Source organism: Protomyctophum bolini (genome assembly GCF_963924005.1).
Source record: "Protomyctophum bolini genome assembly, chromosome: 8".
NCBI classification, from domain to species: Eukaryota; Metazoa; Chordata; class Actinopteri; order Myctophiformes; family Myctophidae; genus Protomyctophum; species Protomyctophum bolini.
The window spans coordinates 10,567,486-10,588,367 of record NC_137869.1 but is presented as its reverse complement, the minus strand read 5'-3'; the positions used below and the strand labels follow the sequence as shown (position 1 = coordinate 10,588,367).

At 44.2% G+C, this 20,882-nt stretch overlaps 1 protein-coding gene across 5 annotated transcripts in view; it reads right to left on the bottom strand.

The window, feature by feature from the left end:
* dennd1b (DENN/MADD domain containing 1B) overlaps positions 1-20,882 on the bottom strand; it is a 135,499-nt gene that overhangs the window by 78,546 nt on the left and 36,071 nt on the right. For all 5 annotated transcript variants that reach the window (XM_080770932.1, XM_080770935.1, XM_080770933.1 and 2 more), the window contains exon 4: positions 1,512-1,561. In XM_080770932.1, the coding sequence (XP_080627058.1) occupies positions 1,512-1,561 (50 nt within the window). The remainder of the gene's footprint in view (positions 1-1,511; positions 1,562-20,882) is intronic.

Below are 20,882 nucleotides of genomic sequence, written 5' to 3'. Positions count from 1 at the left end.
ACACACGCTGATACAGTGCTGATAAAGCATACAGTAGGCAGCATGTTGGCATTATCTTGGCCATCATCGTCAACGTCCCTATCTCCTTTAGGACTTCATTATGATGTGTTGGTTCACTAACACGTGTGTTGCTGCTATACTAGCCTGTACTGTTACTGTTAATGTACCGTTACTGTAACTGTACTGTTCCGTTACTGTACCATTACTGTTACTGTACGAGAACCTCTATACTATCCTGTAGCTTACTGTTACTGTTAGTGTTACTGTTACTATACTAGCCTGTACTGTTACTGCACCAGAACCTGCACCAGAAACGTCATATGTTGTTTGTTTTTTTATCACACCCGTGTGAAGTGAGGGGGGCGCTCTTATCATCGTTCATCATCATACATCACACACACACACATCACATTCTGTGCTCAGTTAATCAAATCATCACAAATGTCATTCCGGCCAATCACAATTTGCGTCTTAATTTTTCCGTCTTCACTTTTTCGTCTTCAATCTTTGCGTTTACACAAACACGGAAAGCTGGGCATAGGAGGGGCTAGCAAACATGGTTAATGTAGCAGATCTAAAAGCTCAAGCTTGTGGATCTGCTACTTTTGATGCTTTTATGTGACCCTGTAGTATGATCAAGTAGGGCATTGGTTCTCAACCAGGGGACCACAAGTGGTCCTCATGGTCCCCTGCTACAGTTGGTAATCAAATTCACCCAAATGAAATAAAATGGACTCCATATCATGGTTTCATTTTACATTCTCATTTCTCAAGAGTGAAATTGTTATTTTGATCAATGTTTGCCTGTTACATCACTACCACAATAAAGCATGTAATTGTGGACAACAAAATCGTATTCAACAACAAGAAAATATTCCAAGTTTTGGGTCTGAAAGTGGTCTGTGGCTCAAATGCTGAATAAATTAATTGATTGATTAAGTCAAACACTTAATAGTCCAAAAGGTTATCACCAAATAAGTTCTTGCGGTCTTGTTTCCATTCAGGTCCTGGGTATTTAATTAATAATCATGATGAAAAGAAATGGACCTCGACATGAAAAGGGTTCAAAACCACTGAACCAGGGCGTTAATTTACGAAAAATCAAAGAAAGTTAATGGAGATAAGAGGTTTCTGCCCGACAGCAACGTTATACAGTATGTACAGTATGTACAGTACATCACACACACAAACGCATTGGCCAGCGGCGATATGCAGCTAAGCATGACACTCCAGCATGGGCGGACAGCCAGACACATGCGCACACACAAATGTGTACTCACATAATTACCTTGTTCATAAGTATGTGTGTATGTCATGCACTCACTCACAAGCGTGCGTGCACATTTATATGCATGTACGTATGTGTCTACAATACAGTATGTGTGTGTGCATCAGTACTACATCTGCACATACACCGCCTACCTGTGTGTGTGTGTGTGTGTGTGTGTGTGTGTGTGTGTGTGTGTGTGTGTGTGTGTGTGTGTGTGTGTGGGGGAGTGGAGGAAGCATACCTTTCCACGTCAAAGGGAAAGCAGAACTTTGGTACCGTCTGCAGGACCTCCTGTGAAACAAGAACAGAGAGAAACAGAGAGAGAGAGAGAGAGAGAGAGAGAGAGAGAGAGAGAGAGAGAACATTTTTAGAGATACACTCAATTAAAAAGTGAGAACAGAGAGAGAGCAAAGAGAACCACAATGGTCCATTTGAGATCATGGGTCCCCAGGGTGTATTCTAAGTGGGCAGTATCAACTGGCAAAGCAAAATGAGGATTAATGTTAGCGCCGCTGATAGTGATCTGACAAAATGTTCCCATCAACACGCTGTAGCCCTAATGCACTTAATCCAAATGAATTGGCAATCTAGAGTACTTCAGCTGGCGGAACGGAGACGCGGAGAGACCAAACATTGACTTCTGTTCTTTTTTCTTTAAGAATGGGGGGAGGGGTCTCGGGGTCTCCACGATCAACAGCTTAAATAATTAGCAGCGAACGAGTTCATCGATTATCAGGTGCCAAAGGGAGATGTAAAATGAGGGGAGAGAGATAGAGCGAAGGAGAGACAGAGACACGCAGAGAGAGAGAGAGAGGGGGGAGACAGAGAGGGGGGCAGCTAGGTTGTGGTGGCAGATTGCAGTGACAATGGGCTAAGCAGCTCTGAGGGGTTAAGAGGTGTGGTGGGGGGGTGAGCCTGCAGGGCTTTACCTCCCAACATCTCCCCTGTGGTTAAAGAAGGAGCGTGTGTGAGGGGGGGGGGTCCGGTGGTGGCGGCCTTCCTCCTGCAGCATATGGATTTAGACATGGAGCAGGGACACAGTGGAGCACCATATGGGTTAGCTACACCCCAGACCAGCCATCTCTCTCTGTAGTTCATAGAGGCATCCTGGGGACTTCCAGACTGGGTGGCTGGCTGGTGAACTTGGAGCCTCTCTCTCTCTCTTTTCCATCCGTCTCTCTTAGCCAAGGAGCATCAACAAGCCAGAGGTCTGTCTGACCATGCAGCTGAAGTCTGTCTGTCTGTCTGTCTGACCATGCAGCTGAATGACCTGTCTGTCTGTCTGTCTGTCTGTCTGACCATGCAGCTGAATGACCTGTCTGTCTGTCTGTCTGACCATGCAGCTGAATGACAGCAGGTCTGTCTGTCTGTCTGTCTGACCATGCAGCTGAATGACAGCAGGTCTGTCTGTATGTCTGTCTGTCTGACCATGCAGCTGAATGACAGCAGGTCTGTCTGTCTGTCTGACCATGCAGCTGAATGACAGCAGAAGTCTGTCTGTCTGTCTGTCTGACCATGCAGCTGAATGACAGCATAGACTGACTGTGTGTCTGTCTGTCTGTCTGTCTGTCTGCCTCCCTCCACAGAATGCATTTCCTGGTGGTGTAGCTGACTGTACTGAACATATTCATAACCGGTGCAACAGTTAACCAAACCACCATAGCTGTTTTTGCATACGCCTTTGTACAACTGCTGCTTCTGCTGTACTATGATCAAGTAGGGTATTACTTTACGACTAAACACAAAAACGTATAATATGAAGATAAGAGGTTTCTGCCCGACAGTGAATATATATATATATATATATATATTTTTAAATCATTAATAGAAAAGGTAAGCAATATTATAAAGTCTAAAGAAGATAATCGATAGTTTAATAGATGCTATTAAAGACCCCCTTCACAAAAAAAAAACTAAAACAAAAACAAACTACCTCAGATTAAAACTCAAAGCTGCAACACAGACAAACACCACAAACAATGAGCTATGATGGAGATGAGGTAGCTGCATGCGGTGTGTGTGTGTGTGTGTGTGTGTGTGTGTGTGTGTGTGTGTGTGTGTGTGTGTGTGTGTGTGTGCATCATGCATACTTGTGTCTGGGTGTGTGACATGTGTGAGTGCCTGCCTGCTTGAAGGCGTTTGTGCATTGAATGTGAGAAGGCGATTAAGCATGTGCATGTGCTGCATGTGTGAGTGGGTGGCTGACTTTGACTAGGCTATATGTTTGTGTTTGTTGTGTGTATGCGCGCGTGTGTGTGTGTGTGTGTGTGTGTGTGTGTGTGTGTGTGTGTGTGTGTGTGTGTGTGTGTGTGCATGCATGCATACATACGTGCGTGGACACGAACGTATGCGTGTGCCCACATATGGAAGCGAGGGGGGAGGGGGGCGAATGGGTGGGAAGCGCTTGTTTTTACTTATCAGGATCTGTGATAAAATTGAGAACTCAACAAAGACGGAGGGCTCCATGGCAGAGGGGGTCTCTTGCTGTGTGTGTGTGTGTGTGTGTGTGTGTGTGTGTGTCTTGGCATGTGCGGCTGTAAAACTGTCACACACATCAGAGCTGCCATGGCGGTATGCACTCGCTACTATTATTAACCACTCTGTACGCACACCAATATGTTCCAGAGAAGCGTCCCTGGCGCACTGCATATGGCACACAGGCGCATGTTGGCGCGTACACACACGCGCGCACACACACACACACACACACACACACACACACACACACTTCAAATAACATTTGTCTTCCCAGATTCCTCACTTATCAATGCTCCGCCTACAACAGGTAGAGTTGTGTGTTGAGTGACAGGCCACTGAGGCCAGTGACACTAAACAATGGCCTTGATATCTTTCTGTCATGTTTTCGACCACACCACAGCACTGAGACGTTTTCAATGACATCGACTTAAATACAGACGGTGGCAAATTTTCAGTTTTAGTATTTCTAGATCTCAGTGCTGCATTTGTCACGGTTGAAACTAAGTATTACTAGTAGACAGACAAAAATATTGTGTGGCACTTTCTGTCACGGTAGCAAACTATCATATTTAAGGAGATTGTGGAAAACAACAAAATAAGCGAGTTATGCAGAGGATACACAAATCTACATAGCCGTATCAACTCACCAGAGTGTCCAATACAAACAGATTAAATGCATTGAACAATTGAAATCAAAAATTGGATGTGCCATAATTTTCTTCAAATTATCTAGACAAATCAAAAAAACCTTGCTGAAGTCATGGATTTGAACAGCCACATTGGCACAATCACAAAGTCAAGCTCCTCAAATGTAGCATACCTGTATACTGTAGGTTAAAGGACTAGATCTAGAAAAACCTCAGCTGCCTCTACTGTAATAGGGTCTTTACAGGTCTCCCTAAAACGATCAATCAGATGACTGCAGTTGATTCAGAACGCTGCTGCTCTGGTCCTTATAATATCGAGAAAGTGGAGCATATCACTCCGGTTCTTAAATCCGTATACTGGCTTCCTGTGTGTCAAATAATGAATTTCAAAATACTACTGTTGGTCTATTAAGCTTTGAATAGTTTAGGGGCTAAAATACATCTTGAACCATCCAGATCTGTCCCTAAAACCAAAAATCAGACCCATGTGAAGTGAGGGGCGCTAATATTAAAGTCTACTGTTTCTATGATTAGGTGATGTAATGGTGATGTAAAACAAACTGTGAAAAAAAAAATCTCTTTATTGTTAATGGCATTTAATGTCTGTGTTAGGGACAAGATGATGTACATTTCCCTCCATTGTCAATCGCGTTTGTAAAACAAACATTGAACTAAAAACAAACATTAAACCCCTCAAAAATGAACGTGGGGAAGCAGCATTTAGTTTTCATGCACCACATATCTGGAACTCCCAGAAAACTGCAGTGTTTCCCCTATATGCATTATTGTGTGGAGGGCCGCCAGGCAATCATGACCCCCTGCCACAGTAATACATTTGTTGACGACAAATCATATTATCGTTTTTTGATTGCAACTAATCGCAGGTGTTCTTTTGTAACCTATCGCAGCTGTTTTCCACTTAAACCATTGTTTCACAGCCCTAGCAGTGGCATAGCTAGCTTAGTGTTTGTAAACCCTTTCGCTTCCATTAGAATCTGCGCACTCACGTGAGGTAAACAAAGATGGCAGCACCCTGTAGGCTGTGTCGAAATCAGTACTCGTGTCTGTATACCGATAGCTTTTCACTTGCAATGCCATTAGGAAATGATTACCTGCAATATCTGTACAATTGACTTCTCTAGGATTTTGATCATTTCCACAAAGTAATGCATTTGAAGAGCAGGGACGTTGCATTATCCAGTAGACCTAGTTATGGCTTTGTTAGCTTTTAGCTCAGCGTGAAATTAAAACTGAAGGGGAAACACTGAGTGCCAGATACAGTAGGCGGGCAGTACACTGGATCAAGGTAGCTCCCCACCAGCGGTGGTAGCATCTATAACCGAAAAAAATTGAAACCTCCCCCCAGTGGCCCCACACAATCAGGTTCTGGCTAGGGGAAACTAATACTTAGACTGAATCTGTGTTTTCTGTATAATCCTTGACCATGATGATGTGTCTTCTATTTTAAAGTGGATTAATCATTATTAGGGAAGAAAACAGCCATCGGTGCTCTCGTACTAACATGGGTGTGAATTTCAAATCGTAAATTATGTGAAACGGGAGCAGGCAGCAGCATGAATTAAAGAAAGAGCAACAGATACGTTTAAATGCTGGAGATTCAAAAACTATCAAATACTGGAGTGTTGAGAACCCAAAAGCAGGACAGCCATGGGGAGGTAGCGTTCAAAACCCATGGTTGTGCGTTTTAGAACAGACATCACAAACTGACATGATGCGACACCAAACAACGACCCGACAAGGACTGACTGGGGCACAAGACAATAGAGGGTTGATTACAATGAGATACAGCTGGGGAAGACATGAACATAGAACCATGAGAACATGAACATAGGATAGAAATATAAAACCTAGAGAAGACAGACAAAGTCTGTGAAGAAATAGTCAGTGTATTCTGCTATGTACTGTATGTAGTGCAATCACCTTTTAAGAACTATAATTATATGAAGCAACTAATATTTTTGTCTAGATATGTACAAATAGGTAAATATCTGAAGTTGTCCTTTAGCTGTTGCCGTAGTACACTGTAGACACTAGTCATAAGACAAATAGCGAAATATAACGTATCCACAAGTTATAACACGTTGTGAGCCTATAGATCTGCTGTTTTGTTTTATTTTAGGCTATAATCACATGGCCCAAATAGGGACGGCAGGTTGAAAGTGGCTAAGTCAGACAAATGCATGACGAAAGACTCCCCCGGTGAGTCCCTGGGGACTCAACCAGTTGGCGCGCCAACCGCATAATCATCGCCATGCGCTCGATTCCCGAAATCATTTCGTCCCGCCCTTGCCTTTCCTGTCTTTCTCTCCAGTCTCCTGTCCTCATAAAGCTGAAATGCCATAAATATCGTCTTTGGGGAAAAAAATGACAGAGAGAAAAAAATGCAGTTTTTAGCAGAGCTAACGCGTCACACTCGTTCAACTTCTCTTTTTGGTACGAGAACAGCAGACCGATGTCTCATGTGTGATTTGAGTCTCACACTCCGGCTTTTTTTGTCTCTCTTCCATCAGTGGGCTTTCTCCACCATACCTGAATCACTGACAACAGACATGCATATGCACCTCTCTCTCTCTCTCTCTCTCTGTCATTCCCTGCCTCCCTGTACTGTACCTCCCTCCTTCTCGGTGCAATATTTGGAGCCCTGTACCTCTCTCTCCTATCGTCTCTCCACCACTGGGCCCTACAGTATACCAGAGGGATCTCTAGACAGGAATGGCAGGCTTTGCCACTCTTGTTGCCTAGTACAACCCCCCCCCCCCAACCACACACAGACACGTCGCACGCGCGCACACACACACACACACACACACACACACACACACACACACTCCCCATTTTCCCAAGACAAAAGAATATGAGGCAGCTAATACATTTACAGCTCTGGGGGGTGTGAAGGAGGAAGCTGTTGCTAGGCTGGGCCTAGGAGACAGTGGAGTGTGTGTGTCAGTGTGTGTGTGTGTGTGTGTGTGTGTGTGTGTGTGTGTGTGTGTGTGTGTGTGTGTGTGTGTGTGTGTGTGTTGTTTATCGTCGGTGGAGACAGGGGTATCACTCAGCGAGACAGAATGCTCTCGGTTCTCCCCAGCGGACATGTGTGCTATCGCTAAGACGCAACGTTACACGGCACATAGCAGCACTGGCGCAGCGCACACAGCTCTCCTTGCCCCCTCCTCCCTCCTCTGGATAGCAGGCTACAGCGCCACAGTGCAAGGAAGTTGAAGGAACCTCATGCCCACACAGAGCAAAAAGAAAGACATTTAGGGCTAAACTCTTCCTTGCATCCACACACTGATTTTCTTTCACAGTACTGTAGGGTTGATTAAACCAGTATGATTGAGTAATCGTTGGAAATGCACGGCATTGATACCACACACACACACACACACACACACACTTCAGCCATCCCAGAGAATCACATAACTCAAAGTCATGGATTGAGAGACCATGAACAGGCAAGAGGGAAGAACGTTCACACAGTAAAACCATGAGTGTTACTTTAACTCTAAGAGAGTACAAATGTAACCAAAAGGAGCCTTAGGGTCTTTTAACCCGTAAGATTGCATTTGGTTCCATTTGTACAATTTGTACAGTGTACCCTGGCAGTGTGAATCACTTCCACAGTGGCTTTACCAGCAGACAGGAATAAAGTTAACCTGCTGAAATTCCTTTGCAGGTTTCATTAGTACCACTGTGTGAACTTGACAAGCGATATTACCTTGTGTTCTGAACTAATGTGGTTGGAGAAGAGAGTGGAATAGACTGAAGGGGCAGAAGAGGAGGGGACCGAGGGGGAAAATAAATCAGGAATGGTAGAACCCCCCCCCCCAAAAAAAAGAAAAGAAAACAGAGCCAGAGGGGCTCTTAACGACTAATTTATATACTTTATCGTATATGATTAGATTTCTTTTTTTTAAACACGACAACGCGTTCTGAGAGAATGACAGGGTAGAAGCATTGAGATGAGGCGGGAGAGTGAATGTCATGGAGAAGGCAACAGAGAGATGGAGAAACCCACTGAAGGAGGGAGGGAGCGAGCGAGAGGGATGGTGACAGAAGCGGCTAAGTTCACACCCCTCTCCTTAGGCACAGAGGACTCCTCCCTGGGGGGACTTGGTCTTTAAACCCCTGTCCTGCTTTATATTCCCCGGCTACTACAGCCACACTAACATAACCGGCTAGAGCCAGTGGAACTTAGCCTACTTCAGCCCAGCTGGGCCCGCAGAGCCCTTGGGGCGGTGTGTGTGAGGGGCGGGTCTTATCTGAATGGTATAGCATCACCTCCCGGGGCACAGATTAATAAATGGAACGTCTCTGTTAACCACACATTTTAGGCATGAAGCGAGAAAAATAAAATGCCATTTAATCTGCCAACCTTTCACCTTTTAATTTGATTGCCCACTGCTTCTTCTACCGGCAGAGTTAGAAAGGACAGCAGGGGACCAAATATAGACCCCCGGGGGACCACGGTCAATTAACTGTATAGGGTTTAAGTGGTTAACTGATCTAGATGTCGTCATGTAGACAGGCATTATCTCAACAAATAAGTACATCTGTTGAACTGCTGATGTTCAGGTTCTAAATCAATAATACTCTTTTGTTCCCGCTGTTGAAAATCTAAAGTAGGAGAATGTAATTTGTCATACTCAAGTACAACTATGTAATCACTCTATGTAATCACTGATAATAGCCCTATCCAGTCCCCTATCCTCTCCACTGCTGCTCTCTGATTCTTTTAACCCATTTAGGCCTGACGTCAAAATAAAATAAAACGTTCGCTCTGAAAGAATATATATTCATGCAGACCTACAAGACCTACAAGCTCATAGCACGCCACCGAGTGGCGCACTATGAGCTTGTAGATCTGCTATTTTTCAATAGCTAAAGTATAACATAATGCTATAAACACCAAAAGGGGTTATACTGCGGTGGACTGAGAGGAAACAAAACGGAGGGTTTCACAGACCTTTAAATATGTACCATTCTAACGTACGTACTTATACTCTTTGTCCCGGTTGGGGCATAAGGCCGCTTTCTAAGGAATACAATTGATTTATCTGAGGCAGTGCCCAATATACTGTATTGTATGTTCAGGGCCTGCATGTGTGCACAATTATTATCTGCCCAGATTCTACTGTAGTGTGAGTGAGGGGTTCAAACCTCTGGATCAGTTTAGTGCGCACTGCTCAGACTATTTGGGACCGCACCAATTAAACATGTTTAATATTATCTGGATGATTACCGCTACTGTTTGAGTGGGGAGAGACAAGTCTACAAGGAGACTGAATGAGAGGACTTTTGACATTCGACTGGTCGAACCAACATGTCTTACCAGACATCACAATCATTTGTCCTTTGCCACAGCAAGTTTAGCCAATTCCGGTTCACTTTTGATCACGTCACTTCACGCGAGGTGCTGCATTGCTCAGCCAGACACGATAATCTTAATAACATGCTGTATAATGCAGTGCTGTGCCATTATTTTAAAAGCATGTAGTGTTTAGAAGATTATAGAGAGGATAATCTTATAAGATTATCCTTAATTGCGTGATGCAACTCAATTTCAAAATCGGTTTGGATTGTAAAACTCCTGTGCCAAGCTTTAACCTGCAGTTTCACCATGTGTCCATGAAGTGTTTCCCCCACACACACACACATATCAAAACCATCTGTAGTCTACAATTATCTACTCACTACAGCCGAGCAGATTTTCGTTGAAACGATCATGAGTTTATTCGTGTCGATTATCAATGTCATATTTACAATGGGCAATAGTTCAAAGACTTTCCCAGTCTCCCCCTGGCTCAGAAGTTGTCAGCACACTGGCTCTTAAACTTAGCTGGATTACATTATATTAGTCTATTGTGTCTCTATATTCAAGAGCATTAATATGAAACCATTATATTAGGTCCAGGGGCTGAGTGAGAAAAATGTCACTTCTCTGGTTGTGGACTAAAATCGTTCTGAGCTCCCGGCACAGACTGCCCTGTGCTTGCACAGTAAAATCCAGAGTGTTAATTGAACTCCGAAGAGTATACAAATCAAACCAAATGGATCCATTATGGGCAATTTGTGCTCCCTCGAAGGGAACACAAATTCTATACATTCACAGCCAGTGAATTTCTAGTATACCGTATAACATGAATTTTAATATACATACAATTACCGACTGACAGTGAGTGTATATAGTATGATAGGTATCACTATACATAGTGTCAACTAGTGAATATATAGTATTCACTGGCTGACAATGAATGTACAGTATGATATAAAGGGAATACTGCAGTAAGGCAGGTACACCGGCTATGAAGACAGAGCTTCTCCAGTATAATGACATCCCCCAGCAGGTCTACTGGCAGATCAACGCTGGAGACCACTGTGTCTCCTCTCACCCATCCCTCACCCCTTCCTCTCGCTCACTCTCTTGCCCTCTTTGTCACCTTTTCTCCCCCCCCTCCGTACCGACTGTCCTTTTGCACCTCACTCTCAAACCCCCTGTCGTCCCTCTCAGATCCACCCTCCCTACACCTCCCACCCTCTCCTCACCCGTCGACACCCCCTTTCGCCCCCCTTTCCCCAATTAGTCTGTCTGTGTGCGGCTGGCCAGCCGATCTCTGCCCGTTCCCTGCCTGCGTTCGTTCGCTCACCCAGCCCCTCTGGCGAACATGACAAAGAGAGAACCTCAGTATTCAAACAGACACGCTGCTTTCAAACGCCGAATGGCAGGGTCGGCTCGGGCGCAGCTTTAAGCAATATATTTAAATTTTCCCTCTCTCTCTTTTTGAGAATTTGCATGGATATGCATTCATTTACAACATGGAAAAGGCACAAGGACAGCTGAGCCTTAGTTTGAAGAGAGAGAGAGAGAGAGAGAGAGAGAGAGAGAGAGAGAGAGGAAGAGGGGGAGGGAGGGGGAAATAGATGCAGAATTATAAAAAAGGCCTGATGTTATGAGACCTTGATTGGAGAGAACAGTGGATGGTTTGAACACGCGCACAGAGCTAAAAGACACGCACAAATTAAAACACGCATAGACAAACAAGATACTTATAACAAAACTTATAAATACTGACCTACTTATAAAATGGTGAAAACTGAGTGTGATTTCAAGGAGAGAACGGCCTGTCTGGTGGTGTCTGTCTGAGACCATCTGAGAGTTATATTACACAACCCACACCATGCTTCTAAAATAATCTCCAAACCACAACGGATCCCGTTAGATTATTGGCTGTGATGCTATAATGACAGAGCAAGGAAAAAAGAGAGGATAGACGGTCACATGAATAAGAGAGATTGATGCAAGAAGCAAACTAGTATATGCACTTAGGCATGATTTATACTTTTTTGATGATGGTTTCGCATGCCAAAAAAAGCAGATGTACAAGTGTCCCGAATCACAATGCAACACATTGTGAGTTTATAGATCTGCTTCCTTCACCATGTGACGTCGACACTGTCATACGACACAGCGAACAACCCACATGAAAGGGTGGAGTTTGCATGTTCTCCCCGTGTCCCCTAGGGTAGGTACCCTCACAAAAAACATGCAGTAATCCTGGTCTCTAAACTGTCTCCCCCTTGCCAGCCGGGGCGCCTGATGGAGGGGAAAGGAACTGGTTGGAATAACGTTTTCCTTCCACACGCTACGTCCAACCAGGGAAACTCCCCCCTGTCAGGTGTAAAGGAGTGACTTGGACACTCATGCATGAAGGAAGCATGAGTTCCAAGTCCGATGCTCTCCCCAGGTTGGTGGAGGGTGTGTAGAGCCCAGGATCACGTTAGATAATTGACACAGGGGTGAAAAATGGGTTACAAAATCGTGTGATAAAAAAATAATTCAATAAAAAACCCACATGAAGTTGCACTTTGCCTAGTCTTGCCCGTGACCTAAAATCAGTTTGACACCCTGATGAAACCTTCACATTCTAACTATAAGTAACACGCGTGGGGATCGCATCCACAGCAAAACAGAAGAGCACCCAGCATTTACAAACCACAAACCTGTTAGCAACAGCATTTTTTTATACCTTCACTAATGACTATTGTCTCATGAGTCTGGTAGTACCCACATCAGTGGCGTACTAAAGCTGTGACACAGCATTTAACATGATAGATAAAAGAAAGTCACCCAGTGTCAAAGGAGTGTGACAGGGTGTTATCTTTCTCTCAAAGTCAAGTGGCTGTGAATTGCACAAATTCTTGTCACTGTTGCAACTTTCCTGTAGCCTATCATGACTATCCCAATACAATAATAATAGTCCTGATTGCCGAGTCATTCATAAGAATAAAGTGTATTGTGAAAAATGAATGTGTGCGATACTTATTTGCCCTACTGGCAGTGTGTCCAAACATTTTGGCACCAAATCCATCAGTTCCATCAGTTTGCGAGATTGACTTCAGACAAACGGACAGACAGACACATAGACGAACACAAAAACATACACGGCTAGTCTACAGACTACAGCAATGCCATATAATTGCAACAGCAATAGATCAGATCAATAATCGATAATTAAACCAAATTAGTCCATCCACGTCCATGAGTAAATTCACAAGAAAAGCGAGTGGACTCGTGTATTAGTTGCAGCAGTATGGGGACTTGCACTCTTTCCCATAAGTTTTGCCCAGGTGGACAGTGTTTTGAGGTTGGGTTGAGGCATCATTTCTGTGAGGGTAGGGTTAATGTTAGGGTTAGGCATAGTTTTTGGGAGTTTAGGTTTTAGGCATAGTTTTAGTTGTTAGGGTTTAGATGCAATCAAGGCGAAACACCTGGGGAAGAGGGAGTGAACCGGGGTGGGTGTAGTCTGTTGTAGAAGCACCGCAGTAGGCATGAAACACGGATAAAGATAAAGTATTTAGAGAATACATATTAAAAAAGACAATTTAGAGAATACTTTTTTTCTTAAACATTTTGCACCCCATTTCTTCACCCAGTGTCAATTATCTAATGTAATCATGGGCACTTCTTCTGCCAACCTGGGGGGGCAGCTGACTTCATGCTTCCTTCTATGCATAAGGAGTCCAAGCTGCTTCTTTTCACCTGACAGGGGAATTTTTCAGAATAAAGCCGCTAGAGTGCCAAGCAGATGAGGGAGATCTGAAAACCCCCACCTTTCATTTCCCCTAAAACTGGGAGGTGAAAACTTCCTTTACTACTGTACATCGCCGTCATGAAACTAATCTCTCTTTAGAAAGAAGCGTTAATATTCTAAACGAGACGCATTATGAAGTCAGAAATTAGGACAGAACATCGGCGTTATGATCAATCTGCGCAAACCAGGAAGTGAATGGCTGCGTGCGCAGCCATAGAATGGGCTGAGCAAGGCGTTGCCTATCAACGGCCGCTGTCAAAATTGATTTTAGTGATCCTGTTTTATATCGACAAAAAAGACCTTAAGACGTGTCCACACACGTCTTAAGGCGCTTGAGGCGGTTTTATTTGAGAAGACGTGTGTGGAAGTCCTATAAGTGTTAAAAGGTGATCGGTGCCCTGTACGGCACACAGAGCAATGGACTTGGATGCAGCCCCAAGTCCCTGCTGTGAAAGCACCAGCACTTCAAACACATTTTCTCATTGACAGACAGTTACATTAATTTAGTCTGCTTCCTCATTTCTATGTGGATAATCACATATTATCACATGTGGACGATTGCTTAAGGGCCACTTCACCAATTTTGAACGCAATTGTATTAAATTGAGGACATAATGAACTGCCAGTGTTTTTGGTGATTATTTTGTCTTCGGTGTTATTTTTATAAAAAAATTGTAAACCTTGCCTGTGTTTAAATACTTTAATTTATTTGTTTATTTGGACAGGACAGAACATATAAACACTACATATAAATGCAGCGTAAATACATATTATTATATATGTATATATATTATATAATATTTTAGCAGTGATGCTAATTTCCATCCACAGTCCCCATACAGTTAAAACCTAACAAATACTAACAAAACACAGGGTGTCATGGATGCATCCATCTTACACTTATCACTGTGTTGATGTTCCACATCACTCCGGTGGATTATTTTTCGACTCAGTAACAAACGATGGGAATTTTTTCAGCAGGAGTTTCATGAAGGTTAGTGTAAACAGCGCAGGGAACGTAACTTCATATTCTGATTTATAACACAGTAAAGGTGTTAACCACTGTTTCAATTGTCTTTTTCACATCTGAAAACTCACTTGTACTCACTGGCGTTCGAAAGAGTTGCCGTTTCCACTGTATTATGTATTTATGTTGCCCTGTTTTCGCCCTTGGTATTTTAGTATTTTGTACAGCACTTTGTTTCAACTCCGTTGTGTTGAATGTGCTTTATAAATAAAGTGAATTGGATTGGAAGGCTTTGTCTGTGCCATCCAAGAGGAACTCTCAGTTCTTCTTGGAGTACAGTGGGCTACAGTCCCTGTTTCCTGTGGTTCCAATCAGACCTGGGCTTCAAAGGTCTAGATAAGGATATAGAAACATAGATAGATAGCTGCAGTTCATTGGATCGCTGCGTCATCGCGGTCGAGATCTTTGGCAGGGGAAGCCGTCCATCCATCAAACAGAGCGACTACTACAGTACTGGCCATTCACAGCAGGACTTCGCTGAACGGACTTGCATAAAAATGTAATGTGAGGCAAGTTCCAAGCTGCTGCACATGCCCCTTATAAGCTCCCGCTTGGTAAAAATAAGGATCTTTGTCGACAGTCTTATCAAGGTGATTGACATCATCTGCTGTCCTTTGAAGTCTGTTGAAGGGTGTGTTCATGGAGTTTACACACAAGAATTCTGCCAAAGAGTGTGATTAGTAGGATTCAACCAAATAAAACCACAACATAACCAAAATGAACTTGCTGTATTAGAGTTTTTTCAACCTTTACACAGCAGTCAAATATACATGTCTGTTTTCACCTTAGAAAGGGGGATGTTCTCAACCCGGGCTAGGAGCTTTGGAAGGGAGGTGTGCAAGGCATGCTGGTAGTCGGACTAATATACAGTGGAAAGCAATCCAACTGATTCCGGTCATACTAGGGCACCAATTCAAAAATATTAATATTCTTTCCCACTATGAACGCTTTTTGACCTGAGATCAGATTCAGATTCTAAAATTGTCTTCTAAATCCTGACAGTTTTCTGAAAAAGTGATGTTTCCGTCGATTTTTCAAAAATAGCAGACCTGCAAGCTCGTAGCGCGCTGAGCTTTAAGATCTGCTATTTTTCAATAGCTAAAGCATAGCATAATGCTAACACCAAAAGGTGTTACCGCCCAAAATGGGTTAAATCCTCATCATAACCTATTTAAACTCAGAATACGGAGGAATCTGAATACATCTCAGAGGGGCAGGTCCTCCTTTTCAATGTAGCCTGAGGTAAACCATAATCACTGTAGGCCTATTCCATGGAATGGGTGAACAACAGTATGTGGATCTCAACCAATGAAGTGTGTTTGGGGTTGGGATTCGGTCAGGAACACTCGTTCAACAAGAGACACAGTGAATGAATATTTGAGCGGTGAACAACATCGCTTCTCAGTGCTCGGTTTGCTGGATAGTCCAACAGAAATGAATGCCATTTCATCACATATTCTCGCTCACTTCGCTGTACACAGTATGTCAGGAACAGGTGTGTAAACAACCAGAGATGTAATGTGTGGTCCTGGCAACAGGTCCTGACAGTTGAGTATAATTTTGTTTTTTTGCTCAATGCAGTTCACTCATATGAGCATGATAGTGTACACTGTAAGGATCTGTGAGGTGATCTGTCTTTCACCATACACGCCCGCGCACACATTATATATGCACACGCACACAAACAACTGCAAGTTATCTGCAAAATAATCTTCTGTAACTGTACTTTTACACAGCAATTCAATTATTTATGTATGTCCTTTAACCTTCCATGTTTAGGATTACAAAAGAAGGATTTACGCTAGATATTCAGTATGTAGCTACCTCCTCCAACCCTGATTCCATCACTGTTCAGAAGCCAGCATCACATCTCAGCAAGTGACAAGGTCTGGAGCAGATCTACCCACGCATTGGCATATTCAACTTTAGCTAGCTGTGTGTGTCTCCCAAGAACTGTACTGTATTGAACTGGAATGTCCCAGGGGGTGGCGGGGACAAATTGCTAGAGAGGCTAAAGGCCTACGGATACAAATACATTGGATAATGGAGACGCACGCACGCACACACAGACAGAAACAGATAAGAAATACAAAGGTGCACAGAAAGGGGTTAAAAGGGGACAGACAGTAATAAATGAGAGAAAACAAGACACATAAGACGCTTAGAGAGCAAGACAGAGATGGAGAGACAGCAGAGAAGCATGATTTAGAACTGGAATGGAAAATCTGCAGAACTGTACATGGAGAGAGAGAGAGAGAGAGAGAGAGAGAGAGAGAGAGAGAGAGACGGGGAAAGAACAATGGGCTAAGGCGAGTCTTCTCTCAGACCCTGCAGAGATTCCTTTCATTAGGCTTTAATAGTATGCTGCCGGCTTGCCATCCTGACCCGTGCTCTGTGCCGGTAATAAGAACGGCCTTCAGAGCCGGACCAAAGCACAGAGCTGCTGGAGGGAGGGAGGGAGGGAGTGGAAGGTGGAGGGGTGGGTGGCGAGGAGGTGTTCTTTCAAATTGACACGGGGGCGTTACATTTTCACATTCTCGCTCGCTCCTCGGCTCCTCTCGCCCTGGACCGAGACGGGAGAGAGAGAGAGAGAGATGGAGAAGTGGATGGAGAGATCCGTCTTCCTCCCTCCCTTCTCTTTCATGCCCATCGTAGTTTCCCTTCTCTTAACTGGTGACCCTGTGCAGAGAGCCTGTGCGGATGAGGGAGGTTATTTTGGTTAACAACGGCGCCAGGTTAGCAGGGCCTTCTAACCCCCCAAGCGAGTGCTCAGGAAGAACTGACAGGTGTGTGTGTGTGTGTGTGTGTGTGTGTGTGCGCGCGTTACGCTGATAGGAAGTATAAACCCTGTTTTCTCAAAATAGCTAGAACCTTTAGGCCTTTGAGCACCACGGAGGTGCTAACCCAAGGACAACGTGAAGGCCTCGTCTATGGTCTCCTGTGAAGCCACATCTACAGTACAGTACCTCCAAAACCACCCGGGGAAAGATTACCCACATCATGTCTAGCCTCTGTAATGGTCACTCTGATCACATTTAGCTATAGGTAACTTGCTGCTTCCGTCGTACAGTATAACACTTGGGATGAATTGTATTTGCTTTGTTGAAATGAGTGGGAATGCCATTCTTTTTTCACTCCCACATCAACTAATTCTTGGCAATCGGTACTTACCGAGTCACCTTCAATGCGGCATTCGACACTCAACTCAGGGACAATAATAGTTGATAAACAGATCGTATACTGTACTAGTATACTGTATGTCCTTCATTATACTGTAACTGCATCTATATAGCCTATAGAGAGAGAGTCCCCACTACAATCGCGGTATTTATGTATATGGGGGAGGGCATATTGAATGGAGAATAAGCATTTGGAGCCAACAATAACTGTGTGTATTATTCTGGTGCTAATACCCTGTCCTGCTGATGTCCTCTCTACACATCACAGATGGGCTCAGACAGTATTATGCTGCTACTGAGATCTTCCACTGAATATATTACCATGTGATAGGGGGAGAAGTCTCACTCCTCTCTCTCACACACACACACACACACACACACACACACTGGTAGTACTGGGCCAAGAGAGCTGCATATGCCCCAAACACACAAGCAGGAGATTCATTAATGGAGTGCCAGGAGGAGAGGGAGAGGAAAAGAACTGTGTGTGTGTGTGTGTGTGTGTGTGTGTGTGTGTGTGTGTGTGTGTGTGTGTAATGCGTGTGCGCGTGCGCATGTGTGTGCGTGCGCCAGGCAGCCAGGGGGGATTTCCCTCTTTAAGCTTTCAGCTCCCACTGGGCTCAGCTCGGTTGTGTGAACCCTGGTGTAGGCCTGCCTCTAACACATGGCATCACACACACACACACACACACACACACACACACACACACACACACACACACACACACACACACACAAAGAATGTATACATTGAAGCTCAGCAGGGGGCTGCCAGTCCAACTCTGGCTCCTAAACCTTAGGCGGAGGATGTCCTGTCATGGAATCAACAGGAGAGGGTCCTCCTCGTTATGGTCCTCGTCACCTCCCTCCCATAAAGACAACCCCGCTATTGTTTAGCCATTGCTAATGTTCTCTCCCTGGCTCGTGGCTACTGATAAAACCCTGTGTGTGTGCGTGTTTGCTTGAAGAAATAAATGCACATGTTAATTTAAAAGTGCTAATTTGCCGTGACGCAGGAGTGTGGTTATATCTGGAATCAGATGCTTTGCCCATTTGCCTTTGTTGGTTGGTGTCTCAGCCATTATTATCATTGCTGTCGGACAGAAACCTTTTTTTTTTTTCAACTTTAAAAGTTTGCTGGCTATTTCCGATGAAGGCGGCCATTCATTTACGGGAGAAATGTTAAACGGGAGTATTTCTACATTGTGGTGTTGCTGCTATTACTTAAGTAAAAACAAATTGCAGTACTTCCCCCACTGTGGGGATGCAGTGTTGGAGCCAAAGTGAATCAGAAACAGAGGAGGTCCGTCCACACAACTAACCATCTCCCTGTTCCGCATTCTGAACTCTCTGTTCCCCATGGAGACATGCTCACCTGGCTGAGAGAGCACTTCTCCTTGAGGTGATGAGTCACAATTCACTTGGCCCACACTCCTCCTCATGCACATACAGCATATCTCCCCATGCTGATCTGTAGCTACACACTCCCACATACAGCATATAATATGGACTTCTACCACATGGATAGGTGCACCAGATGGACTATGCAAGTTTGCAACACACAACACACACAACAATGAATATTTAGTCACAAGCTCTTGTTAATAATTTTCATTAGTTCTATATAAAACACTAAAAACCACTTTCACTTCAAAACATTTTTGAAATCCAACCATACATGCGTGAAATGTATGGTTGTTTGGTATTAATTCATGAAAACACGTTGAAATATTGAGATACAAGGTTGCTGCCCGACAGCAACGATACTTATGCATGACATGTTCATTTACATATTTTATATAAGCTATGATTATTTATTTGTTTAACCGGTATGTTGATTGTTGGAGCATGTGACGCAAGACCATTATTTGTTAAAACAGACAATCCAATTTTACAATGCTAAAATATTATCTTTCAGCTTTACATTAGCACCCAGACAACGTGATGAACAGCCCACCACAAGGCGATAAATCCTCATGTGCCAGCCCAGGGCCGGTACGTCAATGACTGTCAAATACAACTCTGCACCTCTCTGCTTTCAAGACATACTGTTGTCCAGCAATAGTCACAGCTTGCCTGTCAGCAGCAAACCTAAGGTGTGCAATGCATTACATACTGCATTTTCCCAGATCCCAAAAACAACAACAAAACAAACGTTGACTTCTATAATACAGATGTATAATAGTAGATAAAGTCACCACTGTCCACCTGCAGCTCAGGAAACACAGCGACCAATGGTCCTTTTATTCTCTCCACAAACCAGAAACACAATCTGACTGGCCTTCTTTCACCAGCCACCGCGTGCCGTTGGAGAGATGTGAGCAGCGGGGCATAAAAACGCTTCCTCTGCTCTCCTTCTCCTGTGCTTTTCTCTCGCTGGCTCCCTTTGCTTCTCCCAGGAAGTCAGCTCAGAGGTCAGCGCAATCAAGACCCATGAGCAACAAAAGGGCCCTATAGTTAGGCGTCCGGCTCAGTGCCCGAGCCAGAGGCCAGCTCAGTGGGGCAAGACTGTCCATTAGGCATGGAACCCTGGAACACCCCTGAGATGTGGGGAGTAGAGGGCTAGAGAGAGGAATAAAAACACTCTCTCTCTCTCTCTCTCTCTCTCTCTAACACACACACACACACACACACACACACACACACACACACACACACACACACACACACACACAGATCATATAGAGCCTTGTTTGACACCGCTGTCAGGGTGCAGTGAAGGGGAAAGATGAGACCCTGTGACACACAGAGACATCGTACACATGTGCGAACACAAACACACCCACGCACACATGCGCAGGACTATAAACACACACACACACACACACACACACACACACAAACCAGCATGTGTTCCCATCTCTGCCATCTCTCAGTGTGCCTCGCCCAGTACTATCCTGTTGGGGCTTTTACAGAGATGGCCATGCGCCTTCCGCTGCGGCACTAGTCTGCCTTCAGCACACACTGCTCCCTCTGTGACATCACCATCCTTATCCATATCCACATATCGTACACAAACAGTTTCGGTTATAAGAGTCTTATGATAAGACACAAAAGCAAGGAGATTGCGGACCAACCCATGGTTTGAGAGCCCTCAGGGGGGGGGTCGCCAAAGTATTTTGTGGTGTCCCCAAATTATTATTAAAAAAAAAGAAAAGAAAAATTGCAACTGAA